This window comes from Girardinichthys multiradiatus, chromosome Y, assembly GCF_021462225.1.
Source record: "Girardinichthys multiradiatus isolate DD_20200921_A chromosome Y, DD_fGirMul_XY1, whole genome shotgun sequence".
NCBI classification, from domain to species: Eukaryota; Metazoa; Chordata; class Actinopteri; order Cyprinodontiformes; family Goodeidae; genus Girardinichthys; species Girardinichthys multiradiatus.
The window spans coordinates 30,167,904-30,183,220 of NC_061818.1; the positions used below are offsets into that span (position 1 = coordinate 30,167,904).

Below are 15,317 nucleotides of genomic sequence, written 5' to 3' on the forward strand. Positions count from 1 at the left end.
GGTGTTTAGATTCAGGTGTTAACAGATACACAAATGTTCTATATTGAGGTGTTATACTGTATTCTCTTCATCCTTCTTTCTTTCCTCCATTCTTTTCTCCTTCCATCCCCTTTTCCTTTTTGTCCCACTTCTCTCTCTTTCGTGCTTCTTATTTTTTTCCTTTTCGTTTCTGTCTCTGTGTCTGTAGCAATTGAAATAATCTGAAACCAGTTTCTAATAAAGTTTATTTTATAAATATCAAGCAGAGCTTTAAAACGTTAGCTGTAATGCTCCACTTGTGAAAGTAAATCTGTTGGGCTTTTTCTTGGCACTCAGATATCAATTCTGAGCGTTACTCTGCTGGACAGGACAAGGTAAAAAAACAAAACAATTATTGCTTATCAGTTTATTTGTTGTTTCATTGTGTATTATTTTGTGGAGATTTTTTTTTTTTTACCTTCCTTCCATTGATTGTTGTTCTGATCCCTGTTTTAACCAGTTTAGTCCTAAGAAATATAAGACATTATGTCCCCTGATCAAACCAAAATAACTGACATGCCTTCTGCCAGCAGATATTACTTATCAGTCACATAGCCATTTTTTTCTTACAGCAGATCATGAGCAAGTAGAGAGAAAACTACTTTAAATCATTAGTTGTCAAAGCTAGTTCAGAACGTCACCAAGGTGGGTATGAACTGACTCATGGTCAATGTGGAATGACCCACTTGGGTGAAAACTCCATTGTAACAGAAAATAGTCTGAAAGGAAAGGGACTCAAAGAGTATGAAATGGCAAAGCTGCAACTTACAACTTATAATTCAAGTGATCTTGGACACTGACGCCAGCAGGGCCCCCAAGTAGCCACAAAGTCTGCTTGTTGTATGAGCCAACTCTACATACAGTAGGTGTAAACAAAGTGTTTTTGTTCTTTTTCTTTGTTACCAAAGTCTCAAGCAAATGAGATTGTTTTAAACTGAAAAGCTCATCGAGCAGGACAATAAAAGTTTCGACCGTATAAGGCTTAACATACTTAGGATCAGTAGTTAATTACCCAAAATAGCAGTGACGTTACAGGCTGCAGTTAAAATAAGATAAATCTTGTGACTTCTGAACTACTACTCTGCATACTTTCCTCAGTAATGGAATGCTGCTGCTCCCAAAAGGCAGACTGAGGGGTGGGGGCGTCGTTGTTTTCCCTTGTGTTTAACCCTGGCCATAAAACAGTCCACTCACAGGAAAGGCGACTCAACTGGCGGAGAATGCAAGCAACAATTGCAGCAAGTAAACCTCTTTAGAAATGTAAAGTTTCTCCCGGCTGGCAAACTGACTTTGATTTGTTTTGTAAAGTAAGCAAAAGCTGTTGCCAGCCGTATCTGTCTTCTATTTCTGGCCTCCCCCCGGGCCCCCCTCTCCACACTGACGTCAGCAGAAAGTTATTTTCATGAATGGAGGGGGCGGTCACGAGGAATCGGTGACGTGAGCGCTTGCGGAAGCAGAGCGTGGAATGTTGGTACATTGTTGTTGTTTTGTAGTTAATTCAGTAGGAGGATACACCACTGCCCGCCAGTCGCGTCTCGCCGACTGTGTCAACTCACTTCGTGGCTTGGATAGAAAAACTTACTCCGTCACTTTTACGCATTCCCCGTCTACATATACCCGCGTTCACAGAGGTAAGGTTGTTTTTTGTCGTGTTTTACTCCCCTAGAAGATGTTTTGACATTTCTCAGAAAGTTGCTAAAGTTTCTCACGCTGATGTATAAGCGCAGACAGGCTGGTGTTTGGGTCCACTGGCCCGTGAGGAAGCTTACTGGTGGTGGTTCTGGAAGTTTACGTTGACTTTGCGGATTGTTGGAGCCGAGAGGACACGTGTTGGTGCTGGAGAAAAAAAATAGAGTGTACACAAAGTGATTGTATTTAAAGTGAGAGAAAAATAATCTACAGAAACTCTCAAGGTCTTTTCCTCTCTTTATTATCGTTTATATTCCAGTCATAAAAATACTTTAAAATGATTCTTAGCTCTCTCTTTCTCTCTCTCGCTATATATAGATATAGATATAGATATAGATAGCTAATAAATGTGCTTTTCAAAGCGGAAAACCTGCGAAAAAATTATAAATGTATATCATGAGCCAGCGTGGAACCAAAAAACTTAAAACCCGACTTTGTATTCTTTTTATGATGGGTGTTTTATTAAATTTATGTTTTGCGAATTGAATGAACTCTTTAAGGAAAATGGAATAACCCAATAATTCCCTGCTATATTTGCTGAAGCTATTTCCGCGCACAAACACTTTCACATCCCTCTAAACTAATTCTAACACAACCCCCTGATATAGATTCCTATTGCAAAATGCCAGTCTACGTTTTTTGACATCGGAATCAACACGTGGTCTGCATTGTAGACATGTGGGACAAAGGGCATCGGAGACCACCGGCGCTGACAAGTCTATAGCAGTGGCAGCACATATTTCCACAACCACTAAATTACCCAAATGGAACAAATGTCTTTATCTTATCGGGTGTTTCAGTACGATTTCTGGTCGACATCAATCTTCCTTTCTTGACCACAGTAAGGGAGTCATGTGCTGTAAGGGGCAATGACCTAATGGCCCATGATTCTCATTGCTTTGTTGCATAACATTTTGGACTTTGCTCCAGTGATTAATAAATGGAAAATATTTGTCTCTGAGTTGCTTGTTCCATTGAGAGGTTCTAAAGATTTGACGCCAGGAAGAGGTTTCTGATGAGCGCCCTTCAGCCTGGGGTGGGAGCATGGGTGGTAGTAGCATTTGTACTTCACTGTCATATGGTTAACATGTGGTTCAGTCACCAAAGTGATGATGTGTGTTTTGGAGGGAGAGCGTACAACAGCTGATTCATTGTGTCATCAAAGCACTCTAGGAGAAATTCCCCCTAAATAGACAGACTGTATAGTTTATTTTCAGAGTTTAACATTTTGCCAGAGTTCAGTGACAATCAGAGTCGATTGCACAACACATTGTGGTAAAATGTTGTGAAAGTGAAATATTTGTGGTTGCTGATGGTATGACTCACAGGGACCACATTCGCCGTGATGTCTTTTGCTCCTCTTGTTGGGAAAAAAAGATGCCTTGTTTATAATTATCTTTAAGGAACTTACATTTTTTTTAACACTATTGGATGTGCCAAATAGTGTGTAAACAGAAAAAAACACACATTTGTAAGAAGAGGTATTTTTCTTCTTAAATCAGTTCACTCTGCCACCTGCAAGTGAAAATGTGTTTTTTGTTTTTTTTTCTGCTTTTCCTTTCAGAGTTATTCGGTCCTAAACAGCTGCTTTCAACTTGTTATATGTTTCAGCAGACCCGCCTCTAGGTTGTTCAGGATCCTAGGCAGAATTTTATTTGGGGACTCACTTCCACCACAGCACCACTAATATACAAATCTGTAATTAGAGTAAAATGGTGCATTTCCAGATTGACAGATCCATATTTTGCATTGCAAGCAAAAAAAACCCAAGAAAACAACATACTGTCATTTAACTATTGTCCTGTTTTTATTGCGTCTTTACGGCTATAGCATTTTTTAAAACCTGTCCTGGGAATTTGTAAGTGCTCTTGTGCCTCCCAAGCTATCAGGGGACCCTCAGCAGCCACATGTACCGGCTATGCCTTGGGCCGGCTCTGAGCGTCATCTATTTGAGGAATTCCTTCTTTAATCTTTTCGGAGCTGATAGCAGCTTGTTACCACTTTGCAAAGAAAATATGTGATCAGCAGAACAAAAAAATTAATCCAAAACATACAAAGTTATGATCCTCTTACCCAAGACTTGGAAAAAATACTATTTAAAAAGATGCAGTAAAAACTCTTAACTATTTACTAAAATTAATGTTTGGAACCTGTCTGGTAATATTTGTCTTGCTGGTCACTCATATTTAATTTGAGTGTAAAAAAGTGAATAGAAGTGCGTGTTCCCCCCTGCGTTCCTAACATTTCTGTATCCCAATGTCTGCGAGAATATCTTCTCCATGAGTCCTCCTCCCTTTCCGCACAAAAGGTTCCGGCTGATCATAGCAACCATTTCCAAGGTTCTCTGTACTTTTCCTTCCTCCCTGTGAAACAACGGGATTTTCCAGGAAACATCAGATCAGGAGGGTGTGATTCCCTGCTGCTGGTCGTCGCTTTTACCCGTAAACAGCATGACTCACCAAGCAGTTATGCTCTCCGTTTCCTATGCATAACATCCCACCAAATGTGCTGCGCTGGAGAAAGAGCAGAGTGCCATGCGCGTCAGTTAGGAGGAAAAATCTCCTCACATTCCTGAATAAGTGTGGGAAAAGCTTTCTTAGAAGAGTGTAAATACTCTGTTTCTGTTTACTTCAGACTTCAGAATATAAAAGAAACAAGTCAGCTTTCTTTTAGCTCCAAAAGCATGAGCTCATAACTCTTTGATAGCTGTTTATTTTAGGAGGGGACAGGGCCCCACGGTATCATGCTGTAACGAAGATCTGTTAATGTTTCATTAAACATGAGGAACAGTTTACAGATCTTTTTGGTTCAAAAAGAAATTCTAGTTTGTATGTTCTGGATTTACTTGTCTTGTTTTACTTAGCCTTATTTGTGCTAATGTAAATTGCTGGTTTCTTGTTTTTTTAGTGTCAAAAATATCTTATAGGGTCTCTTCTTTTTTGTAAATATATATATATATATATATATATATATATATATATATACACATATATATATATATAGTTGAAACCAGTCATGTTTATTCACATACCTGTTTGTTTTCACTGACATTATTTCAGACTAACAAATTCATCTGTTCCAACAATTATGTGAAAGTATAGACATCTTTGGTTTTGTCCCAGAGATGAATGTGATTTGGTGCAAAATGTGCTACACAACACAGGAAAACACAATATCCGCACCACTCTTTCTGAGCTGTAGCATTTTGGCCACTATAAAACTTAGTTTGTGCACATAGGGCAGTTAAAATTGATCCTACATGGCAATTATATTATCGAGGAGCATAATTTGCATGGAAAATATAATTCTCCAAAACACTATGTTCAAGTAATCTGTTGCAATTGTAATGTTGCACAGATTAATATTGTGATGAATACCGTGATTTAATATATTGTACAGCTCTAATAGTAAGCCCAGAACAAAAGCAAAATACTTTTTGAAGATGCTTGCTAAAGTTTGCAGAAATGGTTCATTATCCAGAGTGAAATGAGTCCTGTGCTGACATTGGCTGAAATGCCACTCAGAGAAGAAGTAGCCATAACTCTAGAAGTGACACAAAAAAGTGAGATTAGAGTTTGCAAATACACACAAGAAGAAAGGACTTCAATTTTGGAGACATTTTAATGTTCTCGTTATACAAATGCAAATATGCAAATATTCAAATCTGAAGAAATATAAAAAAATGATTCTGTCATAAAACTATATCACTATTTATTCTGTCTTTCAGTAAATATAAATAATTTTGGTAATCTTAATATTCATATCATGAGAAAAGTTTAGCCTGGGTTATTGTCAGACAGTGAGGAAAAAAAAGTATTTTATACTGTATATGTAAATATTTGGTTTTAGCTGGTACAGATTCAGTCAGAATGTGCATGGCTTTTTAGTGTTGCTGAGTAAAAGTTCTCTTTAGCTTTTAGTCATCAGACCTCTGTGATGAAACATATGGAAATTAGGAGAGTAGAGTTAGAAGAGCTCTGTATTGTTTATGTTTCCATCCTCAAAGAGCGAACGAGAGGTGAACTACTTACTTGCACACATGTGCACATGGTGCAGATGATTTGTTTGGGCAAGCAGTGCATGTGAGAGGCTTCTGAATTCCAGACATTTAGGAATTTTTGCAACCATTGTTTTAAAAGTGAAGATAATGTGACTCCCACCCCCACATCTGAGTGCACCGCAGAACATATTTCAGAATGCATGTTGTCTCTCTCCTGAGAAGATTCGCTTGTTTGCATGTGAGGGTTCGCACATGTGGGCTTGCTCAGGAATGTGGTTTAGTTTTTGTTTTTTTTTACCCACCATCAGCGGCTTTGCTTTGAGGAATTTACTCAGACTCCATTATGGAAAACCTGATCTGAGTCACCTTTTTGACCATGCTGAGAAGCCATGTTTTATTTGTGTGTCTCCTTTGCGAGTGGATTTTGCTGTGTGATTATAATTGCTGCTTTTCCTCTAAGGAAACTTGATTATGAGAAGCATGTCTTAGTGGAAACTGCAAGAGAATAAGCACACATCTGAAGAATTTCAGGGCAACAACTTGGCCTCCTGATTCCGACCGGAAGCCCCTTGATGGAGAGGGAGAGGCACCTCATCACTTTTCCAAGATTTCCACAAAGAATAAAAAAAGGGACTCCCTCTGATGCAATACCACTTAAAATTAACTTGTAAAGGCCAACTATGAACGAGACAGTACACCAGATGGTCCTCTAATCTCTAAACACACCTCTAGTTTAGCACCTTTCTGCATTTTGCATTTGTTTCCATTTACCTATTCTAAGGGAAGTTCTTGATGCTTCAGAGTAAAACGGTTGTTTTTTAAATTTCACTTCTCTGCAAAATTCAACCACATTCTACAAACTCCTGAATTAGCATATACCGTACCTATTTATGGCCTAAAATATGTAAACATGATAAAGACCACAAAGTGAACTCCAGCACCTGGAGTTTTTTTTTTCCAATTCTCTTCACAGCACTGTAGAGAATATTTGTCCTCTCACTGAGGTATCACTTAACACATACTCTCCTATATTTGTTTAGTTGGCAGAATTTTATGTCAGCAGTGTGAGCTAAATATATCCACCAGAGTTAAATAAGGGCATGGAGGAGTTCAGGAAAGCTTAGTGTAAGAGGATCCAACCAGAGAGAGACAGCCTTAAATCGATAGACTGCATTGTCTCGCAACAAAAATACATCACTGACTGTAAAGGAAAGTATTTCCCTATGACATTCCCTCTCCTGGAATTTTCCACAGCTGTACTGCTCTGTAAAGTTCAGCATAACTGTAAATGTTATACTCATCTTATAATGTGGGACGAAAAGCAAAGCATTGGGGCCTGACTGTTGACCCAGAGACCTCACATTAAACAATAAAAAACTGTAAAAGACTGGCTAGAAGTTAACTTGCAAAATTAAGAGAAATATAATAGAAACAAAGTTTAAGATAGAATATCATGATCAGATTTAGTTTGTGCTTCTTTTTAATGCTATCTATGGGCCATGCTGCGGTTATGAATGAGAGTTGTTTACCCTTTCGGTGACCATGTGACTCACGCTCCCACGCCCATTCTCAGGACGTTTCCATGGTAGCTGTTGGAGCATGGGACAGTGAACTCCCAGTCAGGCTGGTCGGCAGCTCCTGAAATGGAGCCTTGATGTTTGCCATGTTCAGTTTTTTTCTCCCCTTTACTTTTTCTTGTTTTTTGTCATAAGAGTAGCCTGAGAAACCAGTTCCCCTGTATGACGAGTGCCAAGCGGCCTTTTTTAAAAACCGGACCTGGCCGTCACACACAGCAGAAAGTTTAAATCTTGAAACAGTTCCGTGTTTTATTTCTGCTTGTTCCTATAAGCAAGTTTGGCTCATCTCCCTCATAAAATGAAAGACAAACACTATCAAAAAGTGATGGATTTTAATTGTGTGTCTTGCTGCCATCTGCTGGCATGGATTGCGTTAATAAGCAGAGAAACTGTCTAACTGTAAAAACGTTACAAAAAGATATAATAGGCTGGGATGGCCAACTTTTCTGTGGAGCTGAGAGTTACATGAGGCATTGGTGGAATCAGTATTAATAAAAAGAGAAATGAACAAACGTAAGCCAGAATAGCACTATAGGTCACACAATGAAATGGCACCAGATTTCTCATACTAATATTTGAGGTGACTGAAATATTCACAAAATTAAACTATGCTGAAATTAAGAACATGCTTATAAGATGACAAACAATATTTTAAGCATACAAGACCCTCCATGAACACACAAATGTTATTTTTAGCCAGTGTGATGGATGTCATTGTGGCTGGTTCTAATGTGTTTAAGCTCTTTAGAACTGTGTAGGTGATTATATTAGAACCAAGAAATAGATCTTAGAATGGTTAATAAACTATATTGTCAAAAGTATTTCCTCACCCATCCAAATCATTCAATTCCAGTGCTCCAACCACTTCAATGGCCAAAGGTGCATAAAATTCAGCACCTACAGATGTAGAGTAATTCTACATTAGTGAAAGAATTAGTTACTCTTAGGAGCTCAGTGAATCCCAGTTTGGTACTATTATAGGATGCTACCTTCGTGATAAGTCCAGTTGAGAAATTTTCTCATTACTAAATATGTTACATGTGACTGTCAGTGACATTATTACAAAGTGGAAGCGGCTGGGAACGATAGCAACTCAGCTATATAGTGAGCAGAGGTCACCAACTTTCTGCACAGTCGATAGCTTTAGATTTCCAAACTTCTTGTGGCCTTCAGATTAGCTCATCAACAGTATATGGAGAACTTCATGGAATAGGTTTCCATGACTGAGCAGCTGTATCCGAGCCAATCGCAATGCAGAGCGTTGGATTCAGTGGTGTAAAGCACATTGACATTGATTCTACAGCAAAGTAATGATGACTTATGCCTTTCTGTCTGTGGATGCGTCTGGGTTTGGTAGTTGCCACAAGAACAGCACTTGGCTGACTCTACTGTGTTAAATGTGAAGTTGGGTGCAAAGGGGATTATAGTGTGGAGATGTTTTTCAGGAGTTGGGCTAAGCCCCACTTTTTTTTTTTCTGTGAAAGGAACTCTTAATACTTGCCAAATATTAAGAGAATTGTCCAAAATGCCAAGACATTTTGGACAATTTCATGCTCCCAACTTTGTTGGAATAGTTTGGGAATAGCCCTTTCCAGTTCCAACATGATTGCCCAGCACTTCACAAAGCAAGGTCCATGAAGTTGATTGACCTGCGCAGAATCCTGACCTCAATACGGCAGGAACACCTTTTGGGATAAATTGGAATGGAGACTGGGAACCAGATCGTCTTCTCCAACATCAGTGTTGACCTCACAAATGTTCTTCTTGAAGAATGATCAATAATTCCCATTAACGCATTTCTAAATCTTATGGATAGCCTTCCCAGAACAACAGATGTGAGACGACAAATCAAACCCAAATGAATGGGATGTTATTTAAGTTTGTAATGGCAACAACCACAATTAATGTGTTCCTCTCCAACTAAAAATGTGTTTATCCGTTTCATTTTCAGTGCAACTTCTGTGAGGTTCTGGTCGGTTTTCTGCATGCAGGGCATGACGACTCATTTTGAGACAAGCAAAACTTTAAAGGTAAGCCTGGCAAATTTAAGAAATGCTTTGTGGAACTGTCTTTGCATGTGGAGTTTTTCTTCACACACTGACTGCATTCTGCAGGTCAAAAAGGAGACGGGTGAGAATGCCCCGGGACTCAGTGACGATGAGTTGGTGGCCATGTCTGTGCGGGAGCTGAACCAGCACCTGCGTGGGCTGACGAAGGAAGATGTCATACGGCTGAAGCAGCGGAGGCGGACCCTGAAGAACCGAGGCTATGCCGCCAGCTGTCGCATCAAGCGTGTCACCCAGAAAGAGGAGCTGGAGAGACAAAAGACAGAGCTGCAGCAGGAGGTGGACAAGCTGGCCCGAGAGAATGCCAGCATGAGGTTGGAGCTGGATGCCCTGCGAGCCAAGTATGAGGCCTTGCAGTGTTTCGCCAGGACTGTAACGCGAGGGCCAATCTCACCCGGCAAGGTGGCAACTACCAGCGTCATCACCATTGTCAAGTCCGCTAATCACAACAACACCAGCCCGACCACATTCTCAGCTCCTTCCTAGTGCTGGGAGGACTGGGCTTTTCCTTCTCCTGCCTGGTCTTCACTGGTTCTGTCCTGAATCCAGCCATCTTGTACTGAGAGGATGCTCAGTAGTTTGTTAGACTGAAGGATTGGGTGCCAAGCTCTATGTCACATTATGCTGCATTCACAGTTCTGTCTTCATTCGCCTGTCTCTTACACAATCTACACTGTCTGCACACTGTTCACATCCCCATCCCGACTCCCAGCACCGGCAGGGTATTGGGCCTCTGTGACTGATGGTAGAGATATATTACTGTCCGTCTTACATGCCCTAATGCTGCATCACGCCTCAGACCGGTGGGATATTTGATACTGCAGGACATCAATTATAAACGATATGACTTTGTGGCAATATAGCTGTTTGTAATTTCTGTACATTTACATAAAAACTGTAAATTAAGCCTTCAACTGTTGACTTAAAGATCTATAAGAAATCTATTCCTAACATGCAGTTCAGCACAGTAAGGTTTTAAATTTTTCCAGTGATCTGAGAGACAGATGAAACACAAGTTTTCATTTTTTTTTTTCCCCTTTATCTTTTCTATTTTATTCTAAGCCATAAAAGAAGCTGGGTAAGAAGTAGTAAACTGACAAACATGTCTTTGTATTGCATGTTTGGAAAACACAGAGTAATGAAAAGAAACACAAAATCTCCATCAGCTATGTTTGCTTCTGTTTACTCTGTTTTAGATGAATTAGTAAGTAGGGTTGAAATGTGTTGTTAAAGACATTGTGAAGTCTGTTTGAGAAGGGTTGGGTGTAAATTCTGATGGCTATTTTATAGCTCTTGACTCCAAATTGTAGGTTTCCTTTTTTTATACCATTAATAGGTTTTAAACCTCTTTGTAACTTATGATGAAAACATTACATTTGAATGTGTTTAGGAAGCAGATTGAGCAAAAATAGTTTGTAATTAGAGAATTTTCTTAATTACATAGCACTTATAACTGTAAACATACAGTATAAAGCAAATTACATGATACAATTTCACAGAAGCCATTCTTGTATGTACTAAATGTGTGATGATAATGCGGTGGGAATATTTAGTGGCAGTCTAAAGTAAGGATGTATGGTAAACCCTGCTGCACTTGTGATGTTTGGTGGATAATCCATATTGGATATAGTGATAATGAAAGCAGTCCTTTAAAAAAATCAGCTATCTTCCTGTATATTACAGATTAAAGGTGACAAATCCTTCGCTGGTTCTGTTGTCACGTTGATAAACTCCGTCCAGAAAAGAAAAATCATTCCTACCGCTGGGTCACAGGAAGTGCTGCTGTTGCCGGTATTGGTATTTTTTACAGCCAGTAGCTATTTACTTTTGCGTTTGACACACTCTTCTACAAGAAAAACTCCTGACACCTGTCTCTTAAAAAAATTGAATGCAGTAAATGCCTTTCTCTTTATGAACATCTTGCATTATTTAAATATAAAGCTGACTTGAAAACAAGCTGTTCCTACAGAGGATCCATTCTTAATGTTGAGACAACTCATGTCAGGATTTCATCTTGCCTTAGAGGACATGCCTGTTCTACCCCTGTTCAATAGCTGCAAAGAACAGAATGGGAAACTATGCTGCTGTACAACCTGTTGTGATTTAATTTTTTCAAGCAGGGGCATTGCTGTGTTCTTTCTCTTTTTGAATTTTCACCCAGTTCCTATGTTATGTCCTATGTTCTTTTTCTGACAGTTTTATACAGTCTGCATACAAAATACATAAAAATATACTTATTTTTCTATCTTTTACTCTCTTTAGAGTGGTGTGTCTGTGTAATCACTAGAGTTAAAGTGATATTGATGCTGACTATTTGTATTCACATTTATGAGACTGTGTTCATAACTTAAATCTTTTATATATTTTTACTCGACAATTAGCTGCCTAGGGCTGATATTCTGTAACCTTGCAAACAGTGGAAATTGCAGTTATGTGAAATATAAGCACATGTAGAACTGTTGATGTAATGTTAGTGAGATGTAAAATGGACCTCATTAGAATGTGATCAAACGGTCAACCGTGTTATAGGATCCTTCAGTGCAAATTTTAAAGCATGCTTGTACTTTCCCACCGAGACCAGTGTTGTGAAAACTTGTAAAGTGACTGCAATGTCAGAGCATTTTTAAGGCTTCACGTGTTAAAATATTTCCTAAGAGCTTATGAGCTTAAACTAAGTGTAAACCTGGTGCAGTCACCACAGGTTTTAAAAGTGTTCCCTACAATGGTAATGCTTTTATTATTCAGCACTGCTAACCCAAACCCAGTTAATGTGATAGTCTGTTTCAGTCCTAAAACCAAAAACAATATTGTTTTGTTTACATAGGTCTACTTTAAATGCTCATGACAGCTAAAATGCAAAGCATTATACTGACCTCTAGTGGTGAGTCTTCAAAACTATAAGCACTTATATACTGCATCTGAGACCAAGTTGGCTAATTTTGAGAACATCTTTTTTTTTTTTAGACAATGCAAAACGTATTTTTTTACTGTGCCAAATAAAAGACAAACCTTTCTCTAGGTGAATTACCAAACCCAGATCCATGATGTTTTTTTGTTTTTTATACAGATCCATAAAGACACATTTTCCAATTAATTTAAACAGATGTTAGAAAAGAAAATGTAGACAGATTTGTGGGACAAGGAAAATAAATTCCTGCCGTAGATGTTTACTAAACTTTGTCCAGGACATTTTTCTTTCCTCTTACAGTTTAATATATTTGGCAACATCCAGACGTTCTATTCCGGCCAACACTTCTGGATGAATTGTAAATATTGAAAAGGCTCGTATTTTGATAAGTGCAAGAATATTTATGGAATTTGTTTCCTGACAAACATGACTTTTTAAATAAGCTTTCAACACCATCTTTGCCGTTCTACAGTCTACTGTTTAAATTCTGTTATAAAACTGCTGAAAGGACAACACAAATCAAATGCTATTTTAATGACTGCAATTTCTATGCTAAATTAGTTTGGAGTAGAAGAGTTTCTTTTTTATCTATTCACAGCAATGAGTTGAGGGCAATTAGTTGCCATCTATAAAAAACCTTGAATGAGGACAGTAAATGGCAGCATAAACCAGTTATGTACCCTTTAAACTTGTTATAAGTCTGCTTATGTTTTGTATTTATTTCATGGTATTAAAAAGGAACAGCTAAATTATTTTTTATTTTATGTTCATTTATTTACCTGTTCTCAATGAACTACCATCATGTACAAATAAAACATTTTTTCCTGCCCTGATTGAAAAGAAAATATGGTAAATTATTTATTTTAATAGTACTGCCATATCTGTTTTTATACCTTTTAAATAAAAGTTCTTTCCTTATTAAAAGCTTCACTCAGTTTTTTGCATAAAAGTTTTAGACAAGTCATTTTATCTGAATTTAAAACCAGTTTAAAACTACTTTGTACACGTCTGCATTAATAATGAATAATTTCCCAGAAAAACAAAACTGGCACAAGGGAAAAAAAAAAAAAAAAGCACAATTATGACTTATGAACAATAGAAAAGTCCCTGAAAGGCTACACATCTTACCCAAAAATTTTTTTTTATAGTTTGTTAAAAAAAAAAAAAAGAATAAAAGTACAATTTATCAATGTTCAATTTCTGAAATGGCCTGAACTTTTCACAATAAATAGAAAAAAAGAATTATATTTTTACACAAACAGACCATACTGAACAGCACAATTAACACTAATCAATTTGTGTACATATTTCATAACCCTTACAATATAGGACAACATGAGCATCAAAATTGAATCATAAAACACTATACAACACAGTTACAATAGAGAATATTTCTAAAAAAATTAACTGTTACATGGCTATTTAACTGGGCCAGTCTTTATCATGCTGAGAAAAAATTAAGAATATCCAACTTCCCACTTTGTAGGCAACAGGTTTATCTTGCTACAGTGGACACCGAAGTGCAGTTTGAATTGCCTGCTCCAAAAACTAATGCATTTTTGAACAAAAGCCTTTCATTTGTCAGGAAACCATGCCGAGGAATGCTCAGAAATACTTCAAACAAGCAGATGTGAGTAACGGTCCATGAAGTGCCATTCTCGGCCATTGCCTGCTTCCCTGCCTCCCACCTGGAGTCACATATTAATCATCTGTTCTTGGAAATTGACATGATTCAGAGGGAATACAACTTCAGACAGGCTGCAGTGACAAGACGGCAAAGACGGAATCTGCATGGAGGACGCAGCTGAAAATCCGGCGGCTTGATTTGAAGGAAGCGCATGTCTCCTGACTTGTATGATGAAGCAAAGATGTAATTTTCCAGATTATCACAGCAAGGTGGAGACGGATTAGTTCTCACCCTATTCAGCTGCGAAATTTAAAACTGTTAAAATTTCATTAACATCTTATGATTAAATAAACATAACGGAACAGAAGCAGGAAGTCCTCCCTAAATACTTGCTTGTGAAAACGAACCGCCTGTGTTCAACCCAGCTTTGTGAGTGATGCAAGACAGCTTTTTCCCCAGGGGGTCAGAGGTAAGGGTGGAAAGGGCACCAACACCTGGGTCTCTTGCTGGAAAAATGCCTAGAACTCGTCATCTGATGTAATCAGCATGATTTTGTCAGACTTCCGAGAGCTCTTGTTGCCCGTGGCCACTTTTCCATTAGTGCTGGGCTGGGTGACCTCCTGTGTGGATTGCTGAGTATACTGCTGATAGGCTGGGGAGAAGTTGTGGATGGCATCCTGCACCATGTCTCCTGGGTTTATGGTTTCCTTTAAGCCGCTGGAGATGCTCTGCATTGGGGGGAGAGACTCTGCAGAAACAATAGGATAAAGTCAAGCTTTTTAATGCACAAAATTGTGCGGTTACATTTGCAGAGCATAAATAAAAGTGAAGGTACGACACTTTAAAAAAGTACTCCAATTTTAGTCTGAACTCTTGTCACTTATTTGGAATCAGAACAATTACAGCAATTTTTATTTTTTAAATTCAACCAAAATTCTTCAATTTTGTTAGAATCATAAAAAAGTCTCTAGCTAAAGACAGTTAGATCACTGAAAATATTCGCCATCCAGGGACTATAAAACTAAACATTTCAATGTAACCCTTGGTACATAGCAAAATACAGAACGATGCTGCTCAAAAACAATTTTCCCCTTAAATCTTGATTTTTTTTGTAAGCTTCAGGCTCTTCAGAAATCATGATTGTTCCTGAGAATCCGACTGCGAGGCAAGCTGATTCTACTTTTGAACTTAAAAAGGACCAGCAAGGTAAAAAAAAAGAAAATAAAGAAAAAGAAAGAAGGAGAAATAAGTAAATCAGAAGTGCACCAAACCAGAGCTATGCAAGCAATAACAACAATAACAGTTGTCTTCAAAAAAGAAGCAGTGCAACATCAAACAGATCAATCACTGTTTGGTTAAAATATTTCTACACTGCAAATAATTTATTAAGTGACCCAACAGTTACGACATGCATGCCTTTGATTCTCTGTTA

At 38.2% G+C, this 15,317-nt stretch overlaps 1 protein-coding gene and 1 pseudogene across 1 annotated transcript in view; one reads left to right on the plus strand and one right to left on the minus strand.

Moving 5' to 3' along the window:
- Positions 1–1,447: 1,447 nt before the first annotated feature.
- LOC124864992 lies at positions 1,448–13,091 on the plus strand (annotated as a pseudogene).
- LOC124864165 (transmembrane protein 184A-like) overlaps positions 12,396–15,317 on the minus strand; it is a 37,618-nt gene continuing 34,696 nt past the window's right edge. Inside the window, exon 10 of the mRNA XM_047358831.1 lies at positions 12,396–14,633. Coding sequence (XP_047214787.1) covers positions 14,404–14,633 — 230 coding nt within the window. The 3' untranslated portion in view covers positions 12,396–14,403. The remainder of the gene's footprint in view (positions 14,634–15,317) is intronic.